Source organism: Nicotiana sylvestris, chromosome 3 (genome assembly GCF_000393655.2).
Source record: "Nicotiana sylvestris chromosome 3, ASM39365v2, whole genome shotgun sequence".
NCBI lineage: Eukaryota > Viridiplantae > Streptophyta > Magnoliopsida > Solanales > Solanaceae > Nicotiana > Nicotiana sylvestris.
The window spans coordinates 207009540-207036161 of NC_091059.1; the positions used below are offsets into that span (position 1 = coordinate 207009540).

At 38.3% G+C, this 26622-nt stretch overlaps 1 protein-coding gene across 1 annotated transcript; it reads left to right on the plus strand.

Annotated features, from left to right (window-relative positions):
- Nucleotides 1-9250: 9250 nt before the first annotated feature.
- Nucleotides 9251-12200, plus strand: LOC104238388 (uncharacterized). Its single transcript, XM_009792726.2, has 2 exons — nucleotides 9251-10639; nucleotides 11064-12200. Exons 1-2 carry the CDS (start codon nucleotides 9405-9407, stop codon nucleotides 11914-11916), a joined length of 2088 nt encoding a protein of 695 aa, XP_009791028.1. The 5' UTR covers nucleotides 9251-9404; the 3' UTR covers nucleotides 11917-12200.
- Nucleotides 12201-26622: the final 14422 nt, after the last annotated feature.

A 26622-nucleotide genomic window follows, 5' to 3' on the forward strand; every position in this document is an offset into this window, starting at 1 on the left:
ACTCCCATTTTTGATTGATGCTATTTCCTTGTTGCTCTTTTTCAAGAAGACAATCTCAATTAGTGAATTACAATAATCTCTTTACCTAAGTGTTTCTCAAAATTTCAATCCTTTTTCAAAGGGTATTGATCACGCCCAACTATGCCTTATAAAAAGGGCAATGCGGACGTTGCAAATATAACCCGAGTATTACGCCCAGGATCGAATCCACAGAGAGTTAACCTATCAATCACTATCTTTAGACCCACTAAACTCTTCAGAACCAGCTTCCCAAATGTTTGAATCACAAGTTGATGGTTTCTATAGTAACTAAAATTGCAAGTAAATTAAACAGCTGTAAACTAAAGTGCTAAGGTTGTAAACAATGATGAGAAAAAGCTAAGGTAAAGATTTCCCCTATTGATGGAATCCCTTCTGTTTATGCGTCATACAAATTTACCAACACACCTCTATCAATCATGAACACTTTTCTTACCGTAAATCTCTCCCGAGTAATCACAGTAATATACTATTGCACTCTCCCGAGATACACTAGCTAGCTTTAATTAACACAGTTCACTTAAGATTGCACCCAAGGCTTCGTTATCCCTAATCCCGCCTTTAAACCCGCAGTTATAGATTCCTCTTATACTTTAGGAGTGGTGTTATTCAACAATAACCTAAATATGCACTCTCTCCCGAGTTATGCACACTAAATAGGCACAGCTAATTGAGGATCCTGTCAATTAACTACAACAAGAACATAGTTGAATAAATAAAGATTGAAACTAGCAATTTGTATTCACATAAACAAGAAGTTCATCCCCCAATAGGTTCCATCAAAACCGTAGACAAAGGATTTAGCTACTCCTAACTATGGGTAAATAAACTAAAACAATATTCATCATAAAACTTGCAAGAAAAATAAAGAGAAGAAGAAACCAAGATGTTTTGGGTGATCTCTCACACTTGTTCTTCTTCCAAAAACTCCTCTCCAAAACAATACATCATCTCTTGGGCGGAGTCTAGTGTTTAAAATAGGGTTTTGGGCTTAAAATCCCGTGTTTTGCACTTTAGTCCTTGAAATTTCCACCTCCTGCCGCGGTTATACCGCGGTCGCGGTCAAACCGCGGTCAAACATGGCCTCTGCTGCTTCAATTGTCTACGAGCAGCCCTCACCGCGGTTCTGCCGCAGTCGCGATAAAACCGCGGTATTTCATCCTGTTCCCTTTAGAATATGAAAAAACATAAAACATGAAAGTTGTATCCCTTTGAGTTATCTTTCCAACCATATATTATAGAGCCCAAATGGGGTTCGGAGTAAACGTTATGTCTATTTTACTAGACAGTGTACAATATGCCTCTTCGAGTTTTCATTTTGTTGTTTTATCATCTGTTGATCCCCGAACGTGATCCCGACTTAATTCCTTGAGCTATTACTCAGACTTCAAAGCTCAAAACCACTTAATTTCATTACATAACATCTATATAGCTCGGAATCACACCTACAAGGCATAAAACACACAATTAGTGCAAAACACTAGCGATTAAAGCGCAAACTCAACTAAAGTGCAGTAAATTAGAGTGTAATAATCGACTAAAATACATAATTATAGCCTATCATCAACACCCCACACTTACACTATTGTTCGTCCTCGAGCAATCAAACTACACTTTTTTTTTATAGACACGACCTTTTTAAACAATTCTCCTAACTCATCACACCAAGAGTATTTAAAATAGACTAAGCACAAAAGCGTAACATCTTCACCTCAAGATTTGACTCATAAGTACCACGCATTATTCACAATTCACCTACTTACTCTAACATAGAGGTCACTGACATTACCTTTCCTTCATGAATCAAGTGCCCTCACACAACAAAAGAGAGTAGTTCCACACAATAAAATTTAAGAACACTTAGGAACTCAAGATAGAAAGAATTCACTCACTCTCAGAAATAACATTCATATGCCACAAAAGATGCACCATAAGCTTGCCCGTAGTGTACTACTCCACTAATCGAGCTCATTCAATCTAGGATCAATTAGGACTTTATTTGGTTGTAATGTAGGCTACGGGACAGGTAGGATACATTTAGATATAAGAGTGACTACAACTCCCTTAGCACTTTAATACATATACTTTAACATTCAAACCCCATACTTATGTCAAGCCAAACTCCACCTTCACATCAATATACATCAACTCCCAAATTATTTAAGCACAATTATATCAAGAGTCACCACTATCAAAGAATATTTTTTTACAGCAATACAACTTTTTTTTCTTTTTCAATTCAAGAGACTCTTGCTTTTCAAATCAGTGCACCCTTTCTCCTTATTTCATTAGTTCCACTCAAAAGCCAAACCAACCACCCCACACTTTAACTTTTACAAAGTTCATAAATAATTCAAGTGTTCATGAGAGGTTACAATGGTTCAATAGATGGTTAATTCAAACAAATGGGTAAGGCTTGTAATGTGGTTGCCAAAGGAATAAGATTATAGGCTCAAAGGGGTTAACTACGATACATAACAATTAGGTGGGTAAAACATGCATATCTGGCTCAACAAAGAAATGCCTATATCACTTCCTAGACTGAACAAAACTACTATTTCGCTTTGCAAACACACGGGGCAAGTTCTAGGCATCAAATGCAATGCACAGAATACAACAACCCTCACGCACACATGGCACATGACTCACTCAAGATTAGATCATCAAGACACTCTAGTCAAAGCAGTTGAGCAAAGTTAAGATAATACAATTTAAGGTACTTCTACAAGAGTCAAAAACTGAGTCTAAGCGTCACAACCAAAGTACTCACTATTCTCAAGGCATAACAAAGTCAAGAGATATTGCTTCACTTCAAAACACAACATAATGGCTCCTACTCCCAAAAAAGAAAACTAACTACACCCGGTTCAAATAAAAACCTTGGAAAAGAACCGTGGTATAAAGAAAAACCAAGGGGGAATTACTACACTACCTAGAAAATAACAATAAAATAAAATAAAAAGAAGCTACATGGACTACTTCCCTCAAGAGTACTGTCCAAGTGGTCCGTCCTCAAGAAGAGTCCTGTACCTTTTTTTTTTAAGATCCGACTTTGACCCTCAAGAGACCCGTCGACAAGCGTCCGTCGTTGGTCCAAGTCAGTTACTCCTAATGTGAGTACAATCAACTATACGCAACAACACATATACAATATTAGAACATGTTCCATGTCTATGTACACTACAATACAGTATCAAGGCAAGTCTCCCATCCTACACTTAAAATTGTGCATTGTCCCCAATGCACACCATACTAATAAGAGGGTAAAAGAAACTCCCTGGTAGGCCAAAGGCCGAAGCACTAGCAGCTCATGGGGTACTCAGACTTCTCCCAATATTGGTCCTTCGTGCGGATACCTCACACTTAGTTCCAACCAATGGTTTGTTGTTACATTCTTCCAATGACTTTGTGTTCCATGTTCCTAAAAATAAAAAATCTACACTACAAGAATAATACAATAATAAATAAAAATAAAATAAAATAGGGTTGCCTCCCAACAAGCGCTTGATTTAAAGTCGCGGCACGACGCAAATAATTTTACCACTTTTCTCGCCACTTGGACGATATGAACTGTGCACCTAGCTTGGAATCAAGCTTGTGACCACGAGCGATAGGGGGTGGTAAGTTGATTATCGAGCCGAGCCTTAAATTCTTCATTTTGCACTTCTTGGCTCTCATGTGAGGAATGTCATTTTGGTTTTTTGTTTCCTCAAATTGTAAAATGTATGGTTGTTGCCTTTCCTCCTCGCAGTCCCTCACGGACTCATGTAGTTCAATTTTTATATCACTACACAATTCTAATGTTGAAAAATGCTTGGAATGTGACTTCAAACCTTCATTTTGCAATTTTTCTATTCTGACATCCTCTTCTTCCCCCGGACTAGAGTCATTCTCAACCAGATTTTTATTTACACCGGTTGATTCTAAGTCCATGTTTTTCTCGGCATCATTGGTACTCATGGGGTCGGTTGGCGGAGGTTCAATTCTTGACTCTTCAAATTTTAGCTCACATTCTTCCTCATTTTCAAGAATGGTCTCCAACATGAGCATTATTTTCTCATTTTGGGCATTTGAGAGTTCTTGGTTTTGATTAAGTGCCAAGGAATTTTGGAGACTATTTTCCAAAAGCTCCTCCAAGGCACTTTGTTCTTTGTGTCCTCCTTCAAGTAAGCACTCCAACATGAGCTTGAACTCTCCCTTTCGGCCATGCTCAACTTCTTCCAATTCGTTAGCCCTATCATTTTCATCAAAAACAATAGAATCATCATAGCGGGGGCTTGGGGAAGGGAAGGACCAATCAACACAATCATCCCAATGACCATTTTGAAAACCACACTTATCACGAATACTCCACTCATGGGTTTGAGATTGTGCGCACAATCCACCCCCCGGGAAAATTTAAAAAATTTTGCCACGAGTGTGGTTCTCCACAATAAAGACAAGGGTCATCACAGTATGAACAACTATCACCCCACCAATTTTTATTATATGATGCCATTTTTCAAAACTAAGAAAATAAACAAGACCCAAACAATAAAAATAGACTAATGTAAGAAAATTTAATTACACAAATATTCACAAGTTGGGTATAGAGAAAACTGATCATACTAAGAATTTTTTTTATTTCTATCAATGGTAATTGATAATTCCGTTAACTCCCCGGCAACAGCGCCAAAATTTGATCACGCCCAACTATGCCTTATAAAAGGGCAATGCGGACGTTGCAAATATAACCCGAGTATTACGCCCAGGGTCAAATCCACAGAGAGTTAACCTATCAATCACTATCTTTAGACCCACTAAACTCTTCAGAACCAGCTTCCCAAATGTTTGAATCACAAGTTGATGGTTTCTATAGTAACTAAAATTGCAAGTAAATTAAACAGCTGTAAACTAAAGTGCTAAGGTTGTAAACAATGATGAGAAAAAGCTAAGGTAAAGATTTCCCTATTGATGGAATCCCTTCTGTTTATGCGTCATACAAATTTACCAACACACCTCTATCAATCATGAACACTTTTCTTACCGTAAATCTCTCCCGAGTAATCACAGTAATATACTATTGCACTCTCCCGAGATACACTAGCTAGCTTTAATTAACACAGTTCACTTAAGATTGCACCCAAGGCTTCGTTATCCCTAATCCCGCCTTTAAACCCGCAGTTATAGATTCCTCTTATACTTTAGGAGTGGTGTTATTCAACAATAACCTAAATATGCACTCTCTCCCGAGTTATGCACACTAAATAGGCATAGCTAATTGAGGATCCTGTCAATTAACTACAACAAGAACAGAGTTGAATAAATAAAGATTGAAACTAGCAATTTGTATTCACATAAACAAGAAGTTCATCCCCCAATAGGTTCCATCAAAACCTTAGATAAAGGATTTAGCTACTCCTAACTATGGGTAAATAAACTAAAACAATATTCATCATAAAACTTGCAAGAAAAATAAAGAGAAGAAGAAACCAAGATGTTTTGGGTGATCTCTCACACTTGTTCTTCTTCCAAAAACTCCTCTCCAAAACAATACATCCTCTCTTGGGCCGAGTCTAGTGTTTAAAATAGGGTTTTGGGCTTAAAATCCCGTGTTTTGCACTTTAGTCCCTGAAATTTCCGCCTCCTGCCGCGGTTATACCGCGGTCGCGGTCAAACCGCGGTCAAACATGGCCTCTGCTGCTTCAATTGTCTGCGAGCAGCCCTCACCGCGGTTCTGCCGCGGTCGCGGTAAAACCGCGGTATTTCATCCTGTTCCCTTTGGAATATGGAAAAATATAAAACATGAAAGTTGTAGCCCTTTGAGTTAGCTTTCCAACCATATATTATAGAGCCCAAATGGGGTTCGGAGTAAAACGTTATGTCTATTTTACTAGACAATGCACAATATGCCTCTTCGAGTTTTCGTTTTGTTGTTTTATCATCCGTTGATCCCCGAACGTGATCCCGACTTAATTCCTTGAGCTATTACTCAGACTTCAAAGCTCAAAACCACTTAATTTCATTACATAACATCTATATAGCTCGGAATCACACCTACAAGGCATAAAACACACAATTAGTGCAAAACACTAGCGATTAAAGCGCAAACTCAACTAAAGTGCAGTAAATTAGAGTGTAATAATCGACTAAAATACGTAATTATAGCCTATCATCAGGTATATTTGATGGTAGGAGCTTCAAAATTCATGTTAATTTGAATTTTTTATTATGGTTTGATATAAAATTATTATGTTAAAAATTTCTAATCATGTGCTGCACAATTTATGTAAGACCTATGTATTTATACTTAATAGTGAAGAAATATATGTTCTGGTTCTTTCATTCCAAATGATATAATAGACAATTAATTACTAGAAAAAAACATAATTTTTAAATTGGTCCTCACTCTATCCATAACACAAGGGATACTACCACCAAAACACATACAAACCAAACAAAAGGGAGAGAATTAATCAATTTTATCAACACATTTAAATTAACTGTAGGTTAAATTTTTTTAGTCAAATATCAAGATTTTATATCGGTACAAGATGATAAGAGATTCTTTCCACAATAAACAAGCTATTGCTTGAGTAGAGTTACAGAAATTTTAAAGAAGAAAGTGTGACAACAAATTAAAACAATTGTATATAAAAGACATTCTTAGCAGAGTCTAAAGTGTAGCTTCAACTTGGAGATGTGTAGCTAGAATTCGAAGTTAGAACTGAAAGCTATTTGTTGGAAAATGCGTCATAATACTTCTACCAGATAAAAGTAGAGTTTCTTTTCGTAGCAAGGATTTCCACCTTGCTTATACATTAGTCAATGGCTAAATTGTTTAATTCATTAGGATTTCTGTAACAGTTACTACTAAAAGATTGAGAGTTACTTTCTTGAAACTCAATCAACAAAAATTACTACGTAATTACCTTGGTTTTCCTCCTTTTTGTTGAAATAAATCAGAACCCTCTTGAGAGCTACTATCTTGAAATATAGACTGTCTTCTGCAAAACAGAAAGAATTATTTTTTTAAAAAAAAGGAAGGAGTTTTGTGTAGTTGATTTTTGTATGGCCTAATTATTTATCTTAGACTAAGTACTACTGCTTTTATGTGACAATAAGTTTTATATTTGTTATCCATTGTTGATTATGCATGAACTTGGGGATATTATATTGTTGCTTTAATTAGGTGGTGTAACGTTTGACAAGTCGTCGATACATGAATTTGCCATTAATTATAAGACTCTTTCGCTTAAATTCTATACGTATAAAATATTCTTTTTTCTTTTTGGGTGTGTAACATTTAAGTTAAATCTTTTAGTACCGATTAAGTATTCGTTGTCAAATGGGATATAGCTTCGTATAGAGGGTACGTAGTGATTAGTGAACACTACAAGTTAATTATTAGAGAAGATTCATGCATAGAGACTAACGACGTATCAAGTTTGAATTGCTATTATCAACATCACTCTCTACTCCACCCTATTTATGCTAAAATCACTCTTTAATCGTTTTTGTCTCGCGTTTTGAAATATAGTGGTGGATTCAGATACTATGGGTTCTAAGTTGAGAAAATAAGTTTTAAAAAGATTTACTCTCTCCGTTCAATTTAATTGTGTGGCAGACCGGCGGTATTCACATTTCAGAAGTCAAAAGAGTTTCTTTTAGTACGATTTCTTTCAAATATTTTAAATTATTTATCATTGTAACTTATAGTACTTTTACATAGTTTTCAAATATATTAAAAAAAAATTATTTTGTTTTTATAGATTTTATGTCCGAATTCACAATCAAAGCTAAGATATCTGACTCTCGAAATTCAAATTATGGCACATAAATTGGGATGTATATCTATTTGTACTTATTTTTCTCACATATATCTAGGTGTCAACTCCGAAAAAATTATTTGTCAAAAATCATTCTAAAGAGACAATCATGATTTTGCCCCTACAAAACCACGACGATTTAGCTATTGAGACCAGTGGCGGAGCCTCTTTATGCTGGGGTGTCAACTGACATTTTTTTGTTGAAAATTCTACTGTTTAGCTAGGTCAATATTTTATTTTGTATGTATATACATTATTTGTTGATTCCTCTTATTTTCGTTGTGTATTTGCTTTTTATATTTTGATATTCCGTAATAAATTTCTGACTCCAGCACGAGACAAATTGTCACTAAAATCATCTTTTTCTTTTTGTTTTACTGAAAACCTATTAATGGTGTCATTTGGATCTCCATGGCAATGGCAATGCCAATGCAGAATGAATAGACTCCATTGGGTTTCCACGCGGACAGTACAAAATACGCAAATCTTAAGGAAGCACAAAGCTAAAGTTGTCATTGAAATTTGGATTGCTTTTAATATCCGCCACTACTCTCACTTCTCACGTATTCATTCTGAGAACCAGAAAAGAAAAAAAATCCAAAATAACATGTCATGTGCCAAATAGCCTGAATCTTGTCCTACCACACGTGGATTCCCCAAAGTCTCAGCTCCCCTTTTGTCTCTTCGATAAAATCCCCCATGTGATCCTCCCATTCTCAAAAAATAGGATCCTTGCTGGCAAAAAAAAGAAAGAATTGAAAAAATAATTTCTTCATGCTAAATAAGAATAATAAGTCTTTTTTTTTTTTGGTAATTAAATCCTTGTATTAATCACTTAAGTAATATTTACAAAACAGTAGGTCAGCTCAACCTAACTTTCTATCCTCCATCTAACTGCAGAATAATGGGTCTTTGAGTACAAAGATCACACTTTAACTTTTAGTGGATTCAAATATTAAATTTTTTGAATTTTTGAAATGAAATTACCTATGTAACGAACTACCTTAGATGTAATATTATAAATTACAACTTGTTATAGTAAAAAGTAGTTGGAAAGATTGTTGTAAAAGAAGTGTTCGCTTGCTTAGAACAAGAGTGTCAAATATTATATTACTGTACTACTTACCAGAGATTTAACTTTATGAGTTATGGATTCTAGAATGACGAGTTTAAGTACTAATAATTGGGTTCTAAATGTGATATTTGTACATATCTGAGAAATTTCTTAGCATAAATATATTGTTTGAGCAAAAGATACTGGGTTCGGCCGAACCTGCATCTAGATTTGTAGCTCCGCCCCGGCTACTTACCATGCACAACCAAATAAAGCTCCATAGATAAATGAATCCCCTCCATCTACTACTTGATCAGATAGCTGTTGCCAGTAAATTTTTGAACTCTGTTTCACCCTTCTGATCATATGCTAGCTGTAACCTTTGATGAAATATAATACTACTGGCCTACAAATATTTTAAAAACTAGTAGTGTTATTCATTATTCTCCCAAAATAAGACTTGAGCAGTTGAGCTCTCATTAGGCCATTTTCATTTGAAATCAATGGATCCTCCACCACTTCCATCCCAAATCAATGCCATTCCTACAACTAATGCCATCACTCAAATTGCCCAACAAAACTATCCAGATTCTGCCAGCTCCTCCCCGAGCTCACGCCAAAATGATACGTGGGATCAGGAGTCTCTGGCACAAGTCCCTGGTGCCAAACTCCGCCTCATATGCAGCTACGGGGGTCATATTATTCCCCGTCCCCACGATAAGTCCCTCTGTTATGTCGGTGGTGACACCCGCATTGTGGTAGTTGACCGTCAATCCTCCCTCTCCGATCTTCAAATTCGCCTTTCCCACACTCTCCTCAATGGCCGCGGATTTTCCCTCAAGTATCAGCTCACGAATGAAGAACTTGATTCCCTTGTATCTGTCACAACTAATGAGGACTTAGATAACATGATTGAAGAGTACGATCGTGCAATGTCTGCTTCGCCTTTGAAACCTTCTCGTCTTCGTTTGTTCCTTTTTCTTGCCAAACCTGAGACAGCAGCTTCTATGGGTTGCCTCCTTGCTGATTCTAAATCCGAGACGTGGTTTGTTGATGCTCTTAATAATGCTAGCTTGCTTTCTAGAGGGCTTTCTGATTCAGCTGCGGGAGATAATTTCCTGGAACTTGAAACCATTCCCAAAAGTGATTCTGGTATAAACCTGGAGGCTCAGAATGAGTCATTGGCGGCTAATAATAGGCAAATGGCAAAGAATGCAATCCAAGAAGTGCAATCCACTATGCCTGACTCACCAATGGTTGAAACAACCTCATCATTTGAGTCCAGTGTTTCATCCCCATCTATGCCAAATTTGCCTCCAATTAGAGTTAGAGCTGAAGATGCAGGTTACGCGAATGCAACATTCAACGATCAGATGCTTGGGATAGATGAACAGTTCTCACAGATGAATGTAGCTTCAAATGCACAAAAGGTGGATGATGGTTACCTTCATTTGGCTGCAGCAGCGGCAACACCACCTCTTCCTACTGTAATCGGCGGTGCAGCTGTTATGTCATCGGCTACTTTGGTGAACACTGCACCGGCTACAGGGGAACATCAAGGCCGGGTTATCTCTGATGATGAAAGATCAGATCATAGCGCGCCTACTGGGCGCCGAAAACCTCCATTGCCGTTACAGCCGATTCAGAGGAAAGTTGGAGATGGTTATAGCTTGCCATCACCTGATTCAAAACATGCTGCAGGGGGTTACAACTTGCAATCACCTGATTCTGTAGCAAGGTATGATTGTCGCATCAGAATGTTCAAAGATCAAGTAGCACTAGCAGATTATCTAAGAAAAGATCACTATGATAACCTTTTTTGTCTTTTCAGAAGTGAAACATCAGTAACTCCTTAATGCACCAGACAACTATTCAATCTTTTAAACTCAAAATTTATTGTAGGATATATGTTCTTATTCAGAATCTTGGCAGGTAAATGAAATAGCTAGCTTATAGTACATAAGCTTGAAGTTCGTCCACCTAGTCACTTCGAAAGTTAGATCTAAACAACAAACAGAACTAGTAATAAACCACAAAGAGACAAAAAGACTTGAAATATGTTTGTTGCTCTTTACTTTTGGTATGTTTTAGTGTAATTGGGATTAAAAACCATGGAAAAGGTTTTACTTTCGTCAACTAAGACAGTTTTGGATCTTTTTCAGTGATAGCAGCATTGCATCAGCTACGTCCTTCTCAAAACACGCGATTTACCAAGACGCACCTCCAGCAGCAAGTCGTGAAACCAGAGTGCCTTATGCAGTAACTGACCCCAAAAATAATGTTCTGGACCAGAACTCTCAAATTCAGATGCAGCAAGTTCAAGATTCTGTAGTTATACAAGTTCCACAGCAGCAGCAGCAGCCGCAGTTCATTCCTACCAGCGGACATTACATCCAACATACTGCAACAGGTCCAGTGGCAGTCCAGCCTTGCTATCAAATGTATGCACCCCAAACTCAGCAACCAATTCACCAACAAATGGACCAGCAATATCCCATGTACTACATGCCAGTACCTCAGACTCAGCCGTATAATATGACAGTGCAATCTAATATAGTTGATGCTAATGCTGCAGCTTCAAGCCAGCAGCTAACACCACCAAATCAAACAATGGTTTCATCCTCAGCAGCCTTTAAAGAAGCTCTCCCGCCTATTTATCCAACAAGAACTGTCCAGTCCTCTAACCCTGAAATGCCTGTCAATGTATATAGAACAGCTACCCCAGCGACTCAAACAGTAGTACAAATTCCTCAAAGTCAATATCATCAACAGTATTACGGTCTTTCCCAGGTTCCTCCTCCACCACAGCAAATGACTGCTGTTTCTAATGGCGCTGCTAATTTCGGCTATGAGTATTCTCATCCTGTGCATGAACAGGTGTACTATACTCAAAACACAGCTCCATCACATCCTTCTCAGTACCAAACTATGAACCCTACCACTGCAGTTTTATTATCACAGGCTTCAGCACAGCTAGCTGCAGAGAATACCACAGCTCAGAACAGAACTTCATAGCCTCTATAAATAGAACTTGGCCGCTCAAAGATTTGATGTCATCTGTATTTTTCTTTAAAGGAAGGAGTATATTATGCAGAGAATAAGGCCGGTATTGTGTTATTCTTCATCCTGCAACATGCTGCTGCTTTGATGGGGTTAACAAGATAGATACTTACTTGTGGTGTCCTAACTCCTAAGGTGGAACTAAGAACAGTGTTTTAATTGCTTCCTATGTATTTATTGCTCTCTTTTTGGTTATATATTTTCTTAATAACTGGTATTGAATAATAAACAACCTTTTAGACTAATTCTTTGGTCGACAATATTCCTTCCATTTATGCTTCTCTGGCCTATGTAAAAAAAGAGAAGAAATGGTCTCCTCAGATAACTCATGCTTGATATCTGTCATGTTGTTAAGCTCAATAATTTGAAGACTATTTCCGTGGTCTGATAGTGCCTTATTATTCAGCATTGTGGATTTGTTGGCTACGAAAATCAAGAAGCGCGCTATAGTCCAGTAGGGAGGGCAGAAAGAACTCTAGTTCAATCAAGTTAAAATTCAACTCTTCTAGAGATATAATACAAGACCAACAAGAATTGCTATAGGCAGTTCGATTCATAAATAATGTGCAGTATTATTAACAAGACTTAAGGAAAAAGGAATATGCTGATCTCAATAGGTTGAAGCACGAAATAACAAATCCTTAACATGGCAAAGATAAGAAAAGCTGGAAAGGCTATAACAAGCTGAATTTCCTATTGCCGTTTCCTAAAAACTAATCATTGTTTCATGATTCATTTCTGGCTTCATGCATCAAATGTGCCAAATCTAACATTACTGCCGCACCAACACTATCAGGTAAGTCAACAGCACATGTTCTGTGAATGCTCAATTAGTAGGAGGATTTTGACTTCAAATTGGGCAATCAAGTTGAGAATTGTATAATATGTGGGCTGCTTACTGATGCCTGCTAGATATTGAAATTGAAAAATAGGAGGGAGAAGGGATTAGCTTGTAAAAATTACTCGTGTCTGAGCAAATGCAGCTGGCTTAGTTATCTTATACTATAGTTGTTATTCCTTTGTAACATGGTCTGTGACTCCTTCCCTTAAAAAGGGGAAAACCCTCTGATTGTCACTTAAACAAGATTAGAAATTGTCAGAAATGAAACTCATATGAACATAATTAAAAAGATCTCCATTTCTTAAATGGAATAATAATTCTAATATCTACTAATTGCTGACTGTTTTCATGTTGCATACTGCTTTCCTAGCACGTAGTTTTCTACTTGAAATCCACATACGGTCAAAACGAAGGACGAGTTGACTTACGCATCAAATGTTGAAGATGTTGATATAGTGAATGTATAGCCAGCGGTTCAGGAATTGAAGTTTATAGGTCATTAGACTACATCGACATTAAGTTAATATGCAATGATAACTGAATTCAAAGTCAAATGTTTGTAGATATTTATGAGATTTCTTATTATATATATAGAGAGAGTCTGGCAAAAGCTACTGATTCCCATGAATACCTATATTGTCCTCTAGATTTGCCATTGCCAATGGACACACACGAAGAGCATTTGCAAATTCATTTGCCAGGGCCAGAAAATAGACAGGAAATGGTTTCAAAAAAATCACAGTAATTAGTTTGTATGAGATGGAACGAACCCTGAAACCATTAGAAAATAAGTCAGCTGCACTTGTATTGGGAAAAAACTGAGTCTGAATATTGAAGATGACGTGTCATGACACGTGGACTGGTCAAAAGGTCAAAACGCAATAAATAGCCAAGAGGCACGGGCGACAACAGATATGGGAAAAAGAAAGCAACATAGATGTGGACCGTTACTAAAATAGGTACGAGTCTCGTACCTATTCGAGTCATTTAAAGATCAAAGATCGGAAGAAGTTGAAGATACGAATCTGATGACGTAAAAGAGTCTAAATACAGCATTAAATATCAAATACATTAGAGAATCTGAATTAAATAGAAAAGATTGTATAACGTTTCTTTTAAATGTCATTTATTGCTTATAATTGTCTCATTAAGACAAAGACATTACATCTTCTCCTAGAATCAACTATAAAAGGAGAAGGACTCAACATCTGTAAGGACACGAAATATTATTGAGATTACACTGAAATACAAAACTACTTATTACTTTATTATTCTCAGAAATCTTCTATTATTTTCGTCTCCAGATTATCAGTAACCCGAATTTCTCTTTATTTTTAGTTTTAATCAAAGATTCAGATTTTTTGTTAAACTGCACTGTCGCACGCCATTGTTAAGAAATTTCCATGTGGCGATTGGCAAATACCCACGTTACCTAATTGTTTCCTCAAATTTCCATAATTTTATAATCAAGCTCATTGGACGATATTATTTTCATATTCCAAATTTACAGACTTGACTAATTCGAATTCACATTGCATATATACGGTAATACAACCAGAAAATAGGAATTTCGGTCAAAGCTTAATTTTGGAAAAACTCGGGTTACTGATAATCAAATATGGAACAAATAAGAAGAATTGACTTAAACGATATCTGAGTAAGTAAAAGAAAGCAAAGTAGTGTATTCCAATAATATTTTGTGTCTTTACAAATGTTTATTTCTCTCCTTTTATAGCTATTTCTAAGTTATACGTTTCTTTCCTCTCATAACAGAACCATTATGAGAAATTAATGGCATTAATTTAACGTTATAATTGGCAATCGTAATTGTTTCGTGAGGATTCTATAACGTTTTTCATCATTGATGCTCATTTACGGATAATACGTATCTGTGCTTTTTGCTATCTAGGTTCATTCCTCCGATGTCTCTTCAAATTACCAAGAGGTCCGAGTAACCGTTCCTTCCTGTTTTCTTGAATCTTTGGCCGTATCTATTAAGGCTCGTGTCTCTTTGAAGATTCTTTGCCAGCTGTCATTCTTTTATTGATCCACGTGTTTTGTCGTGTCAACACATAATTAATTCCAAATGTTAACTTGATTTTTCCCAATATAGATAGTCCCCCCACTTGCCATTTATTCATCAATTGAATATTTGGGAAGTGGATCTCATTAAAGCGGGAATTTTAGCCGCCATTCTTCATATCATTATACTTTCTCCAGAACTGACATTTCGCATGTCACTTCCATTTAATGCATGTGACATGTGGTGACTTTTGATTGGTTCAGCAACCCTTCAGCGCCTTTAGAGGTTTTTTTACGGCTTACATCAATCACGAAGTGACAGTTTTCATTATGTCGTTCCCATCATTACCTTTTTTTTACGGTTTCTTTTGAGTATAAATATATCCTTTGTCTTTTATTTCTCATAAAAGTTTTCCATCTTTGAATATTCATTCTTCTCTTCTTCCTCGTATAGTTATGTCTTCTTTGAACCCTAATCCCCAAAAAGTTCATATTTTTGATGAACTTTCCCTTGCTCTTACTAGAAACAGAATAGGGGGAAGATTACGCAGTCTAGGGTCGGTTGCTATTAGAGGTTCTTCTTCTTCTCTGCCTAGTTCCACTCCTCCTTCAGCTTCTAGAACTAGGGCTTCTGCTAGAAGTAGGGATTCTAATGAGCCAATCCGTGAACCCATAGTAGACGAGATTATCCCTTCTGAACTTTCCTTCTATACCGATAAAGAATCAATTAAGAACCAGGTTTCCTCTATGTCCTCTCATGATTGTGCCGATGTTTTCCCATCACAGATTACTGAAGGCTTGATTTTTGTTGTTCGTAGAGACTGTCACTGGAGTTTTGATTTCACAATTCTGATTCCTAATGCAAATCAAAGGATTACTTCTTTCAAAGCTGGCTTTTTCTTTGTATATGTGTACCATTTAACTTTGGGCTTTAGACCCTCTATTGATCCGGTTATCATTAAACTCTGTCGTTTCTTCAATGTGTGTTGATAACGCCTAACTATGCCTTTTAAAGGACAATTTGGTCGCTGCAAATATAATCCAGTTTTTAAGTCTGGAACCGAATCCTCAGAGAACTAACCTATCTATTACCCTTTTCGGCAATGTTATTATCAACTCAATCAATCTCTAGATGCAAGATTTTTGATCAATAACAATTGGGTTTTTGTTTAACTACTTCGACTACTATTAAAAATAATGGTAAGCTAAAACAAATATAATTCAATGGTAAAAAGGTCTAGGGCAGTGATTTCCTCAATTGCTAGTTTAGGTCCTGACTCTTCCGCTATAATCTCGCCATAATACTCTATGAGGATTAAGAGCTATGGGTTATCGTAATTATCTCTCGATCAATTACAATAATTTACTAGAGCATTCTCTCGAACTACTCTAGCTGACAATAGTTATGCAACTCTAAAGTATCCCACCAAAGTTTTGTTATCTCTAAACCCACTTTTAAGTTCAAGTAATGAATCTCTTCAATTACCCAAAAGTGGTGTTGTTCAACCGTTGTCTAACCTAATACTCTTTCTCAAGCAATATAAGGTAATTAGACACGATTAATCAAGGGCCCATTCAATTAATCACCATACAAAACGTAGTTGAACAATCATATCATAAATCTGGCTCGATTATAACAACTTGAGTCAAAACTTCAACCAACAATTGGTTCCATCAACCCTAGATAAGTATTTAGCTACTCATAGCAAAACAAGAGAAAACTACTAAATTGTTCATAATGTAAAATTGCAAAAATTAAAAGGAGATAGAAAAACTCTAATGTTTTGTTGATCTTCTCACACTTGTTCTTCCTCCAAAAGTAGTCTAAAATTAGCTTCTCCCTTCAATTGGGCGAGTTTCTAAAGCTTATAAGAGTTTTACAAAAGTTTCCCCGAAATTACACTTTGGTCCTCAAACTTCCAGCTGCGTGAACAGTGCACCACGGTCGCGGCCAACCGCGGTCGACCGCGGTGAAAGCTGACCTTTCTGCCTCACTTCAGTAACCTGTCGCGGTGGCCTTCTTGCCTAGGCCATTTATGCTTCTTTGTGCTCGGGTACTTCTCGAGTGGGTGTTTTTCTTCACATTATCGCCTCCAAAATAGTCCATGTTGCTTCCTCTCATATAATATTCCCTGCTAAACAAAAGAACACTATTTAGAGCATTTTATTGGTAATTTATCTATAAAACAACAACAATGTATGGTCATATTAAGGTGTAAATATCAACTATATCGCCTACTATCAACACCCCACACTTAAATCATTGCTAGTCCTCGAGCAATCCACCACACTCCATCAAAATTTCTTCCCTAAGATTTTCCTTTAATGACTAACACCATGAACATTTTACAAAAATTTGCACCTAGTAGTGAACAACCTTTACCTCAAGAATCAAACCTTTTGTACCATGCAACATTTATACTTACTCAAACTACTCTATACAAGAGTCAAGACTTACCTTTCCTTTGTGGATCACATGCCCTCACATCACACAAGAGAGTAGTTCCACATATAACGATAATTAGAACAAGTAGGAACTAAGATAGACAAAATTCGCTCACTCTCAGAAAGAACGTTCACATGCCACAAAGATGCACCATAGGCTTGCCCGTAGTGTAATACTTTACTAATTGAGCCCATTCAGTCTAAAATCAATAGGACTTTACTTGGTTGTAATGTAAGCTAAGGGACGGGTAGGATATATTTAGATATAGTGACTAACCTCCCTAAGCACTTTTAATACAATTACATTAAACTTACAGATCATAGTTGTGCCAACCAAACACTCCACCTTATTAGATAAAACATCCCCATCCATTAGGTGCAATTTGTACAAGCCACCATTTATCAACCATTATAATTGTTTATGATCCATATTATAATTGTTTATGACCATTTATCAACCATTTCGTGGTGCTTTTTCTTTTATGCTTCAAATTCCACACATTTTCTCTATCTCAATGGTTCCACTCAAAAACCAAACCACCACCCCACACTTTTACTTTTGCATATTTCCATTACCGTTCAAGTGCTTATTAGGAGGTAAAAGGGTTCAAACGGCAAGCTATTCAAACAATTGGGTAAGGTTCGCAATGTGGTTGCAAAAGAAATAGGCTTATAGGCTCAACGGGATTAACTACGATGTATTGCATTCAGGTGGGTTTACTTTATATATCTGGCTCAACAAAGAAATGCCTATATCACTTCTAAAACTGAAAGAAACTACTATTTCGCTTTGCAAACACACAGGGCTAGTTCTAGGCATCAAATATGAAACATGGAACACAGTAAAACTCACACACATATGGCACATGACTCACTCCGGATTGGTTTATCAAGACATTCTCTTTTGAATGTTCAAGTTATATACAAACGTACAATTTTAAGGCACTCTAACAGGATTTAACCAATGAAGCTAGGTGTTAGACTCTAGTGTCTATTGTGTTCAGGTGTAAAAAATCGATTTCCGCTCGTAGCCCATTAATCCTAACCTAAAACTAAAAAGAACAAAAACAAAAATTACCTATACCCGGTTCAAGCTAAACCCTTGGAAAAGAACTGTGGCCCAAAGAAAAACCAAGGGAGAGTTACTACACTACCTAAAAATAAAATAAAAAATCTTTTTGGTCTTTTCTCTAGACTACTTCCCTCAAGAAAATTGTCTAAAGGATCCATCATCAGGAAGAGTCTCCATATTCCAATTTTATTTTATTTTTTTCTCAACTTAGTCCCTCGAGAACCTCGCCGAAAGAGATCTGTCATCGGGACAAGTCACTTACTATTTTAGCTTTCCTAATGAACTATTACTCTACATCAAAACAATCAAGGCAAGACAAAACAAGAAAAATTAAACAGTCAATTATTGCAATTATAAACATACAATGAAGTATCCCCACCCCACACTTAAAATGAAGATATGTCCCCATGGTTTAAAATTTAAAGAACAATGAGGTTAAGGAACTTCCCTGAAGGCTCACTCCTGATCGGAGACAGTGTTTGGGTTCACGTTGCAAGCACATCCTAGCGCTCTCAACCAGCCCAAGAATTTCTTCTCCGATTTCACTTGCCTCTCAGCCACCACATCAATACGGACACCCAAATCAGTGACTGAGGTATGAAACCCAGCCATATCCTGCTCCAAAGCTGTCATACGGGTGCTCCGGCGTGGCTGTGATGGGCTTGCCACATCAGCTCTCGAAGGAGGGGGAACCTCAGCTACCTCATCATCATCATCATCATCAGTTGAATCATCATTAGAGTCATCAACATTCACCATCGGCTCTCGTCTAATTCCAATTTTTCTCGCCCGGAACGGGGCTTTTAGTGGAAATCTCCCATCAACCCCAGGGTCTTCAGGGACTCGAGCAATACGAAACAACCGGGTGATCAGCGAAGGGAAGTAGTGGCCCATTGGTTAGCTCAGGTGATCTAATGAACATCTCTTCATAGATGAGCCGGGCCACATCAAAATCACTGTGAAACATGAAACAGTGGATTGTGGATGCCCGTGGTAGATTAACATCTGTCGTGTTGCTGGATGGCAACAATCGATTGTTGACAATGGTGAGCCAACACTTAGCCTCCCAATTCAGACAGTGGGAGTTGAGAGTAATCCTGTGCTTGATCCATAGGTGTTTTCCGTCCGGCACACGGATAGTATCAAGAAGAGTGCCCCACAAGGCCCGTGTTCCGCTAAAAGTACGATAAGGATCAAATTCACCCCGAAACACAGGCAGCATGTATACCCTGCGGATGGTGTCAAGGGATGCATTTACCGGGGTATTGCGCACCATCACAACCCCATTCTCATATTCTGGCAAGTTCACATAAAACTCCCTTACTAGTTGAACATTAGCCTCCTCCGGTACATCGAAGAAGATGTTTAGCTGACACCGCCTCAGCAAAATTAAACATATTGGGGCATTCCATCTCCAAAGTTGTTCGATCAATGTGCACCTCAGGTTGTAACTTCTTAGCTTCTTTCTGGTTGTACCTATCCTCCGCTGCTCTGGATACAAACCAAGGGCTATCGAACTGAGGTGCACTGGCTTAGCTCCTAGCTCGTGAGGAGCCTCCCGATCCACTAGTGGAGGGGCCAGTGTTTCGTCGCTTCCTAGAAGAACTCATTGTACCTGTCATATAACGAAACGCCTATTAGTAAGTGCGCAAAATATATGACTATGGATGGTTACTCAGACTTCACCATAACCATGTCACAATAGCTACTTATATCTCCATTGGGTCAATTTCCCAAACACCTTGTGAGCAGGGCACTATCCAGACATATATAGCCCTCATGGGTACATCAAAGTTCCTCACCAATCAAGTATACTACCACACCAACACACCCCACACTTACTTCATTCAATCACCCACCAATAACACCGTTCAAACATGCAATGCACAGCCCCTTCACCAATCAAACTCAAAAATGAAATTTAAAAGCAAAAACAAGAAGAAAAAGAGTATACCAACAATTACATCCCAACACAATATAAAATTACATAAACTACAACACAATACTAAAGAAAAGAGAAATAAGAGGTGAGGAACATACCGTAGTTGAAGAATGGGGAGAGGAATGGAGGTGGGAGATGTTAGTATGAGCGAAGAAGAAGAAGAAGAAGAGAGTATTTGAGGGGTTAGGGTTTAGAGAGAGAGAGAAATTGGAAATATGGGGGAGGAAAACGGGTGTGTTGGGTTTAAGAGGGGGGAGTTTGGGTTGTAAAATTAAAAGAGGAGGAAAAGAAATAAGAAAAATGGAACAAATAAAAAAAATTAAAATTACCTGGGACCCACCGTGGTCCACTGCAACCGCGATGGGTTTAAAAATTCGAGGTAGAAAGTTCACGCTTCACCGCGGTTTACCGCGATCCACCGTAGTCGCGGTGAGGTGAAGAATCTGAGGCATAATGTTAGCCTTCCACCGCGGTTTACCGCGGTTCACCGTGGTCGCGGTGCTAGCGTTGTTTTCATATATATATATATATATATATGAAGTTACATGAACACACTAACAACACACTCGTGGGTTGCCTCCCACGCAGCGCCTGATTTAGCGTCACGGCATGACGCAAGCATTTGATCATCATTCCTCATCCGCGTACTGGGGCTCTTCCAAAGTGATTAGCACTCTATCCCTTTTTTCTTCAGCCATTCCCAGGTAATGTTTCAACCTTTGCCCATTTACTGTGAACTTGTTTGTCACATCTTCTGATTCAATCTCTACAGCTCCACTTAAGAACAATTGCACCACTCTGAAGGGTCCTGACCATCGGGACTTTAACTTACCTGGGAACAATCTCAATCTCGAGTTGTATAACAACACTAGATTTTCGGGTTTGAAGTTTCAATCCAAGATGTGCTTATCATGCATTAATTTCATCCTTTCTTTGTATAATCTAGCACTCTCAAAGGCCTGGAACCTGAATTCCTCTAGCTCATGTAACCCAGTGATTCTGTTAGTACTTGTTGTCTCCATGTCTAAGTTTAACTGCCGCAATGCCCAAAGTGCTTTATGCTCTAGCTCAACTGGGAGGTGGCATACCTTACCAAATACCAACTTGTACGGTTACATACCAATTGGAGTTTTTAAGGCTGTGCGGTACGCCCACAATGCATCATCCAATTTCTTTGCCCAGTCAGTCCTTGTTGCATTCACTATTTTTGTGAGGACACTTTTAATCTCCATGTTGGACACTTCAACTTGCCCGCTCGATTATGGATGGTACAGGGTGGTTACTTTATGACGAACTCCATATTTTTCCAACAGCCATGCGAATGCTCTATTGCAGAAATGGGTTCCGCCATCACTGAATATAGCTCTTGGGTACCAAAACGTGTGAAAATGTTCTTCTTCAGAAAACCTAATACCCTTTTAGCGTCATTGGTTGGGAGAGCCACTACTTCGACCCACTTGGAGACATAGTTAACTGCTACCAATATGTACTTGTTACCATACGAGCTGACGAATGGCCCCATGAAGTCAATCCCCCACATGTCAAAAATCTCCACCTCTTGAATTGTGGTCATTGGCATCTCGTGTATACGATATATGTTGCCAGTCCTTTGGCAATCATCGCAGCTTTTAACCCAAGCATGGGCATCCTTGAATAGAGTAGGCCAGTACAAGCCTGACTCCAACACCTTAGCTGCTGTCTGAATTCCTCCAAAGTGTCCACCATATGGTGAAGCATGGCAAGCCTGCAAACAGAATGTTGATCTTTCTCGGGGATATACCGCTGGATCATGTTATCTACACATATTTTAAACAATATAGGTTCATCCCAATAATAATACCGACAATCACGAAAGAACTTTTTATTTTGAATTGAGGAGAGTTCATAAGGTACAATACCACTTGCTAAATAATTAGCAATATCAGCATACCATGGTGCCTCCTCCATTGTCATTGCCAGTAACTGTTCATCCGAGAATGTCTCTGTTATACCCTTAACCTCTACCTTCTTTTCAGCTCTTTCCAACCTTGAGAGGTGGTCAGCTACTTGGTTCTCTTTCCCTTTTCGGTCATGTATTTTCAGATCGAATTCTTGTAACAGAAGAACCCAGCGAATCAAGCGTGGCTTTGACTCCTTCTTTTCTATTAGGTACCTAATTGTTGCATGGTCAGTGTAAACAATAACTTTCGAGCCAATCAAGTATGACCTGAATTTATCGAATGCAAAAACAACAGCCAACATCTCTTTTTCTGTCACAGTGTAATTGAGTTGTGCACCGCTTAACGTTCTGCTTGCATAATAAATCGGGTGCATCAATTTACCCTTTCGCTGCCCCAAAACTGATCCTATGGCATAGTTACTTGCGTTACACATGAGCTCAAATGGTTGCTCCCAGTTGGGTGCAACAATGATGGGTGCAGTCACCAATATCTTCTTCAGCTCCTCAAATGCCAACCTGCAATCATTAAAAAACATAAAGGGGTGATCTTTTTCAAGGAGTTTGCATAATAGGTTAGCAATTTTGGAGAAATCTTTTATGAATCGCCTGTAGAACCCGGCGTGCCCAAGGAAACTTCTCACCGCCTTGACTGAAGTAGGCGGTGATAGTTTTTCAATCACGTTAACCTTACCATGGTCGACCTCAATTCCTTTACTAGACACTCGATGTCCCAGGACTATCCCTTCTTGTACCATAAAATGGCACTTCTCCCAGTTCAACACTAAATTTGTCTCCACACATCTTTTGAGCACTCTTCTTAAGTTGTGAAGACAGTCCTCGAATGAATCTCCCACCACAGAGAAATCATCCATAAAGACCTCCATAATATCATCCACCATGTCTGTGAAAATGGCTAACATGCACCGTTGAAATGTTGTTGGTGCATTGCAAAGCCCAAAAAGCAATCTCCGAAAGGCGAAGATTCCATAAGGACAAGTGAAGGATGTTTTCTCTCTATCTTCGGGGGCTATTGATATCTGATTGTACCCCGAATATCCATCTAAGAAACAGAAGTGCGATCGCCCAGCCAGCCTATCCAACATTTGGTCACTGAAAGGCAAGGGGAAATGGTCCTTCCGGGTGGTTGTATTCAATTTTCGGTAATCCATGCAAATCCGCCATCACGTGACTGTGCGAGTTGAGATCAACTCATTGTTCTTATTTTGCACAACAGTCATTCCCCCCTTTTTCGGCACACATTGGACAGGGCTGACCCAATTGCTATCAGAGATGGGGAAGATGATTCCCGCATCTAACCATTTGATCACTTCCTTCTTTACTACATCTTTCATGTCCGGGTTCAACCTTCGTTGATGTTCTTTGGAAGGTTTGTGCCCTTCTTCTAAGAGAATCTTGTGTATACAGAAGACTGGGCTGATACCCTTTTTATGTCTGCCATGGTCCAGCTAATAGCAGTCTTACTTTCCTGCAGTACCTGTAAGAGTTGTTCTACCTACACATCTAGCAAACCGGATGATATAATAACAGGCAAAGTAGAATCAGGGCCTAAGAAAACATACCTGAGGTGAGCTGGGAGCAGCTTCAGCTCCAGCTTGGGTGGTTCCTCTACTGATGGCTTTGCTGGAGGTATAGCCTTTTTTTCTAACTCAAAGGACTCGAACTGAGGGTCCCTTTTCCAGAATCCTTGGCCTTCAAGTGCCATGACCCACTCAGCTAACCCTTCACCATCCATCTCTTCTAAATTTGTCAGACATGCCTCCAATGGATCTTTAGCAGTCAGGGTCACATCATCTTCTTGCAGAATCATATCCACTGCCTCCACTAGAGAGCAATTAGCATATTCACTGGGTCTCCTCATAGATTTTTGAACATTGAATATGACTTCTTCATCGTTCAGTCTCATTTTTAATTCCCCAGTCTCACAATCGATCAATGCTCTCCTAGTGGCCAAAAATGGCCTACCTAAAATGATAGGTATCTCCTCATCTACCTGACAATCCAAAATAACAAAGTTTGCAGGGAACACGAACTTCCCCACTTGCACCAACACATCATCAAGAATCCCAGTAGGCCTTTTTACCGTGCGGTCAGCCAGCTGCAGCAGCATCGAAGTCGGTCTGGCTCTGCCAATGCCCAGTTTGGTGTATACAGCCAGAGGCATCAAATTTATACTAGCTCCCAAATCACATAATGTCTTTGCAAAGTGTTGCGACCAAAAACACTCACGCAAGTGCACGTGATCGTCAAGTAATAGAGTAGTGAGTAGAGTATCGTTCCCACGAAGACTTATGATTAACTATTGACTAATTCAAACTCAATTAATTTGTCTATCCAAGAGGTTTTTTACAAAATAGAGATGTAATTGTTTTACTACCTAAACTACCAAGCAATAATCTAACTAGAGCAATTAACCAAACAAATAACAATTTCGAGTAACAAACAGTAGGAGAGGATATTCCAGGGTCACAGGCTAGTTAACAATCGTGTTATGTTCTTGGCTTAAAATTACTAATCGATTTATCTGGATTGTTGATTGACAGGGTTAATGTTACTCATAAGAATCTCTCGAGTTCTTACTTGCCTATTCAAGTTAACTCAATGCCTATATGTCTATGGAATTAAGATTAATAAGAATACATTTATAATTCCTATATTTCAACCAAGCAAGGCAATTGGGTATATGTCTATCCCAATTGCTAATCCATTCCCCGAGGCCCGGGTTCAAGAACTTGCTCTATTTAATTCTATATGCAATCTAAGGTTCCCACTTTCGAGTTCAACTAAAGATTCGTAGATAGTATTTCACTGTTAGCTACTCAGCAAAATAATTAAAAGCAGATAAACAACCCAATATGATAAACCAACTTTGTCAAATTAAACTTCAAACAACAATATTCATGTTACACTCATGACCCTAGAACAATGGGTTTTAGCCACTCATACTAGTGTTCATCACAAATAGGTTCAATTTCATCACAAATAGCAAAAATCAAGAGAAGAAAAGAAGAACTTGATGGTCAAATCTCCTCCTTGCCTCTTGCCTATCTCTTTCTTGCACTCGACTATGAAAACCTTCCTTTTTCTTCCTTGGGTGAGCTTGACTTTATATAGGTTAAGTGAGTTTTCCTCCAGATTTCCAATTCTGCCCCTAAATAACTCTTCCCGAATTTTGGACTAGCCCGACCGTGCACCTGGACGCGCATCTGGCCACGCTAGTTGGCTGAGATTCTGTCATGGACGCACTAAAAGGAGCGCGGTCGCGCACCTGGGCGCACATGTCCAGTTCTGTGTTTCATCACTTATTTTCCTCGTCTTCAAGCGTACTCAGCTCTGAGGGGTCTTTCTTGCTCCAAAATGGTTCCAATCACAACTTTTTAAGGCATCACATAGGCTCCTTATCCTGCAAGGTATACAATTCACAATTAGAGCCTATTTTTCATCAATTAACCATATTATGATATTGGAATATAATCAAGTGGGGGCATAAACAATCGCCAAATTACCTAGATTTAACCTATTATCAATACCCCACACTTACTTCATTACTAGTCCTCGAGCAATCAAACTATACATTCTAAAGGTTCCTTCACTCAACCATTTCCCCTAACGCCCTACACCCAGAACAATTTACATACATTACGCCTAGCAGTGAACAATCCTAACCTCAAAAGTCGACTCTTCAAGTGCCATGCAATATTCATACTTCCTCAACGTACTCTACACAGAAGTCAAGACTTGTTTTTCCGTCCCGAATCATATGCCCTCACAATCACATCAACGAAAATTGAATTCAATCCACACATTCGTATCATATGCTCACATATATTAAAGAAATCACTCACCCTCACAAAAGAAGTCACATGCATGCAATTGGTACCATAAGCTTGCCCTTAATGTAAATCTCTACTAATGTAGGCTTGTTTGACCCAAAATCAATTAGGATTTTTTCATGGTTGCAATGTGGGCTAAGGGACGGGTAGGATATACTTAGGAATATTGACTAACCCTCCTAAGCACTATAACACATCACATGATCAACTTTAGCGCAAATTCTTCAACCCACTTCACTTCCACAAACAATATCACCCTACAAATACTTCCTTCTTCTTTAAGCACTATATTAATTCATACCCACTAGATGGAACAAGACACAATGTATTCCTCTCTTTTTTTCCAGTTTATTCTTCTTTTCACTCAATTTTCGCTAGTGGTGTATTAGTTTACAAAACAAGTGCACCTTTCTTCGTTTTATTGGTTCCACTCAAAAGCCACCCCACACTTAGTTCCTTCTTACTCCTTTTAGCGCTCATCTCACAATTAAAGTGCTTTAAGAGGTAAAAGGATCAAAACAATGTAAATTAAGAACAAAAAGGGTATAG

Bases quoted from the DNA above. Each gene is read 5' to 3' on its own strand.
- LOC104238388 (XM_009792726.2), top strand. From the start codon at position 9,405: ATGGATCCTCCACCACTTCCATCCCAAATCAATGCCATTCCTACAACT. The intron at 10,640-11,063 runs GTATGATTGTCG...GATCTTTTTCAG, and splicing joins TCACCTGATTCTGTAGCAAG to TGATAGCAGCATTGCATCAG.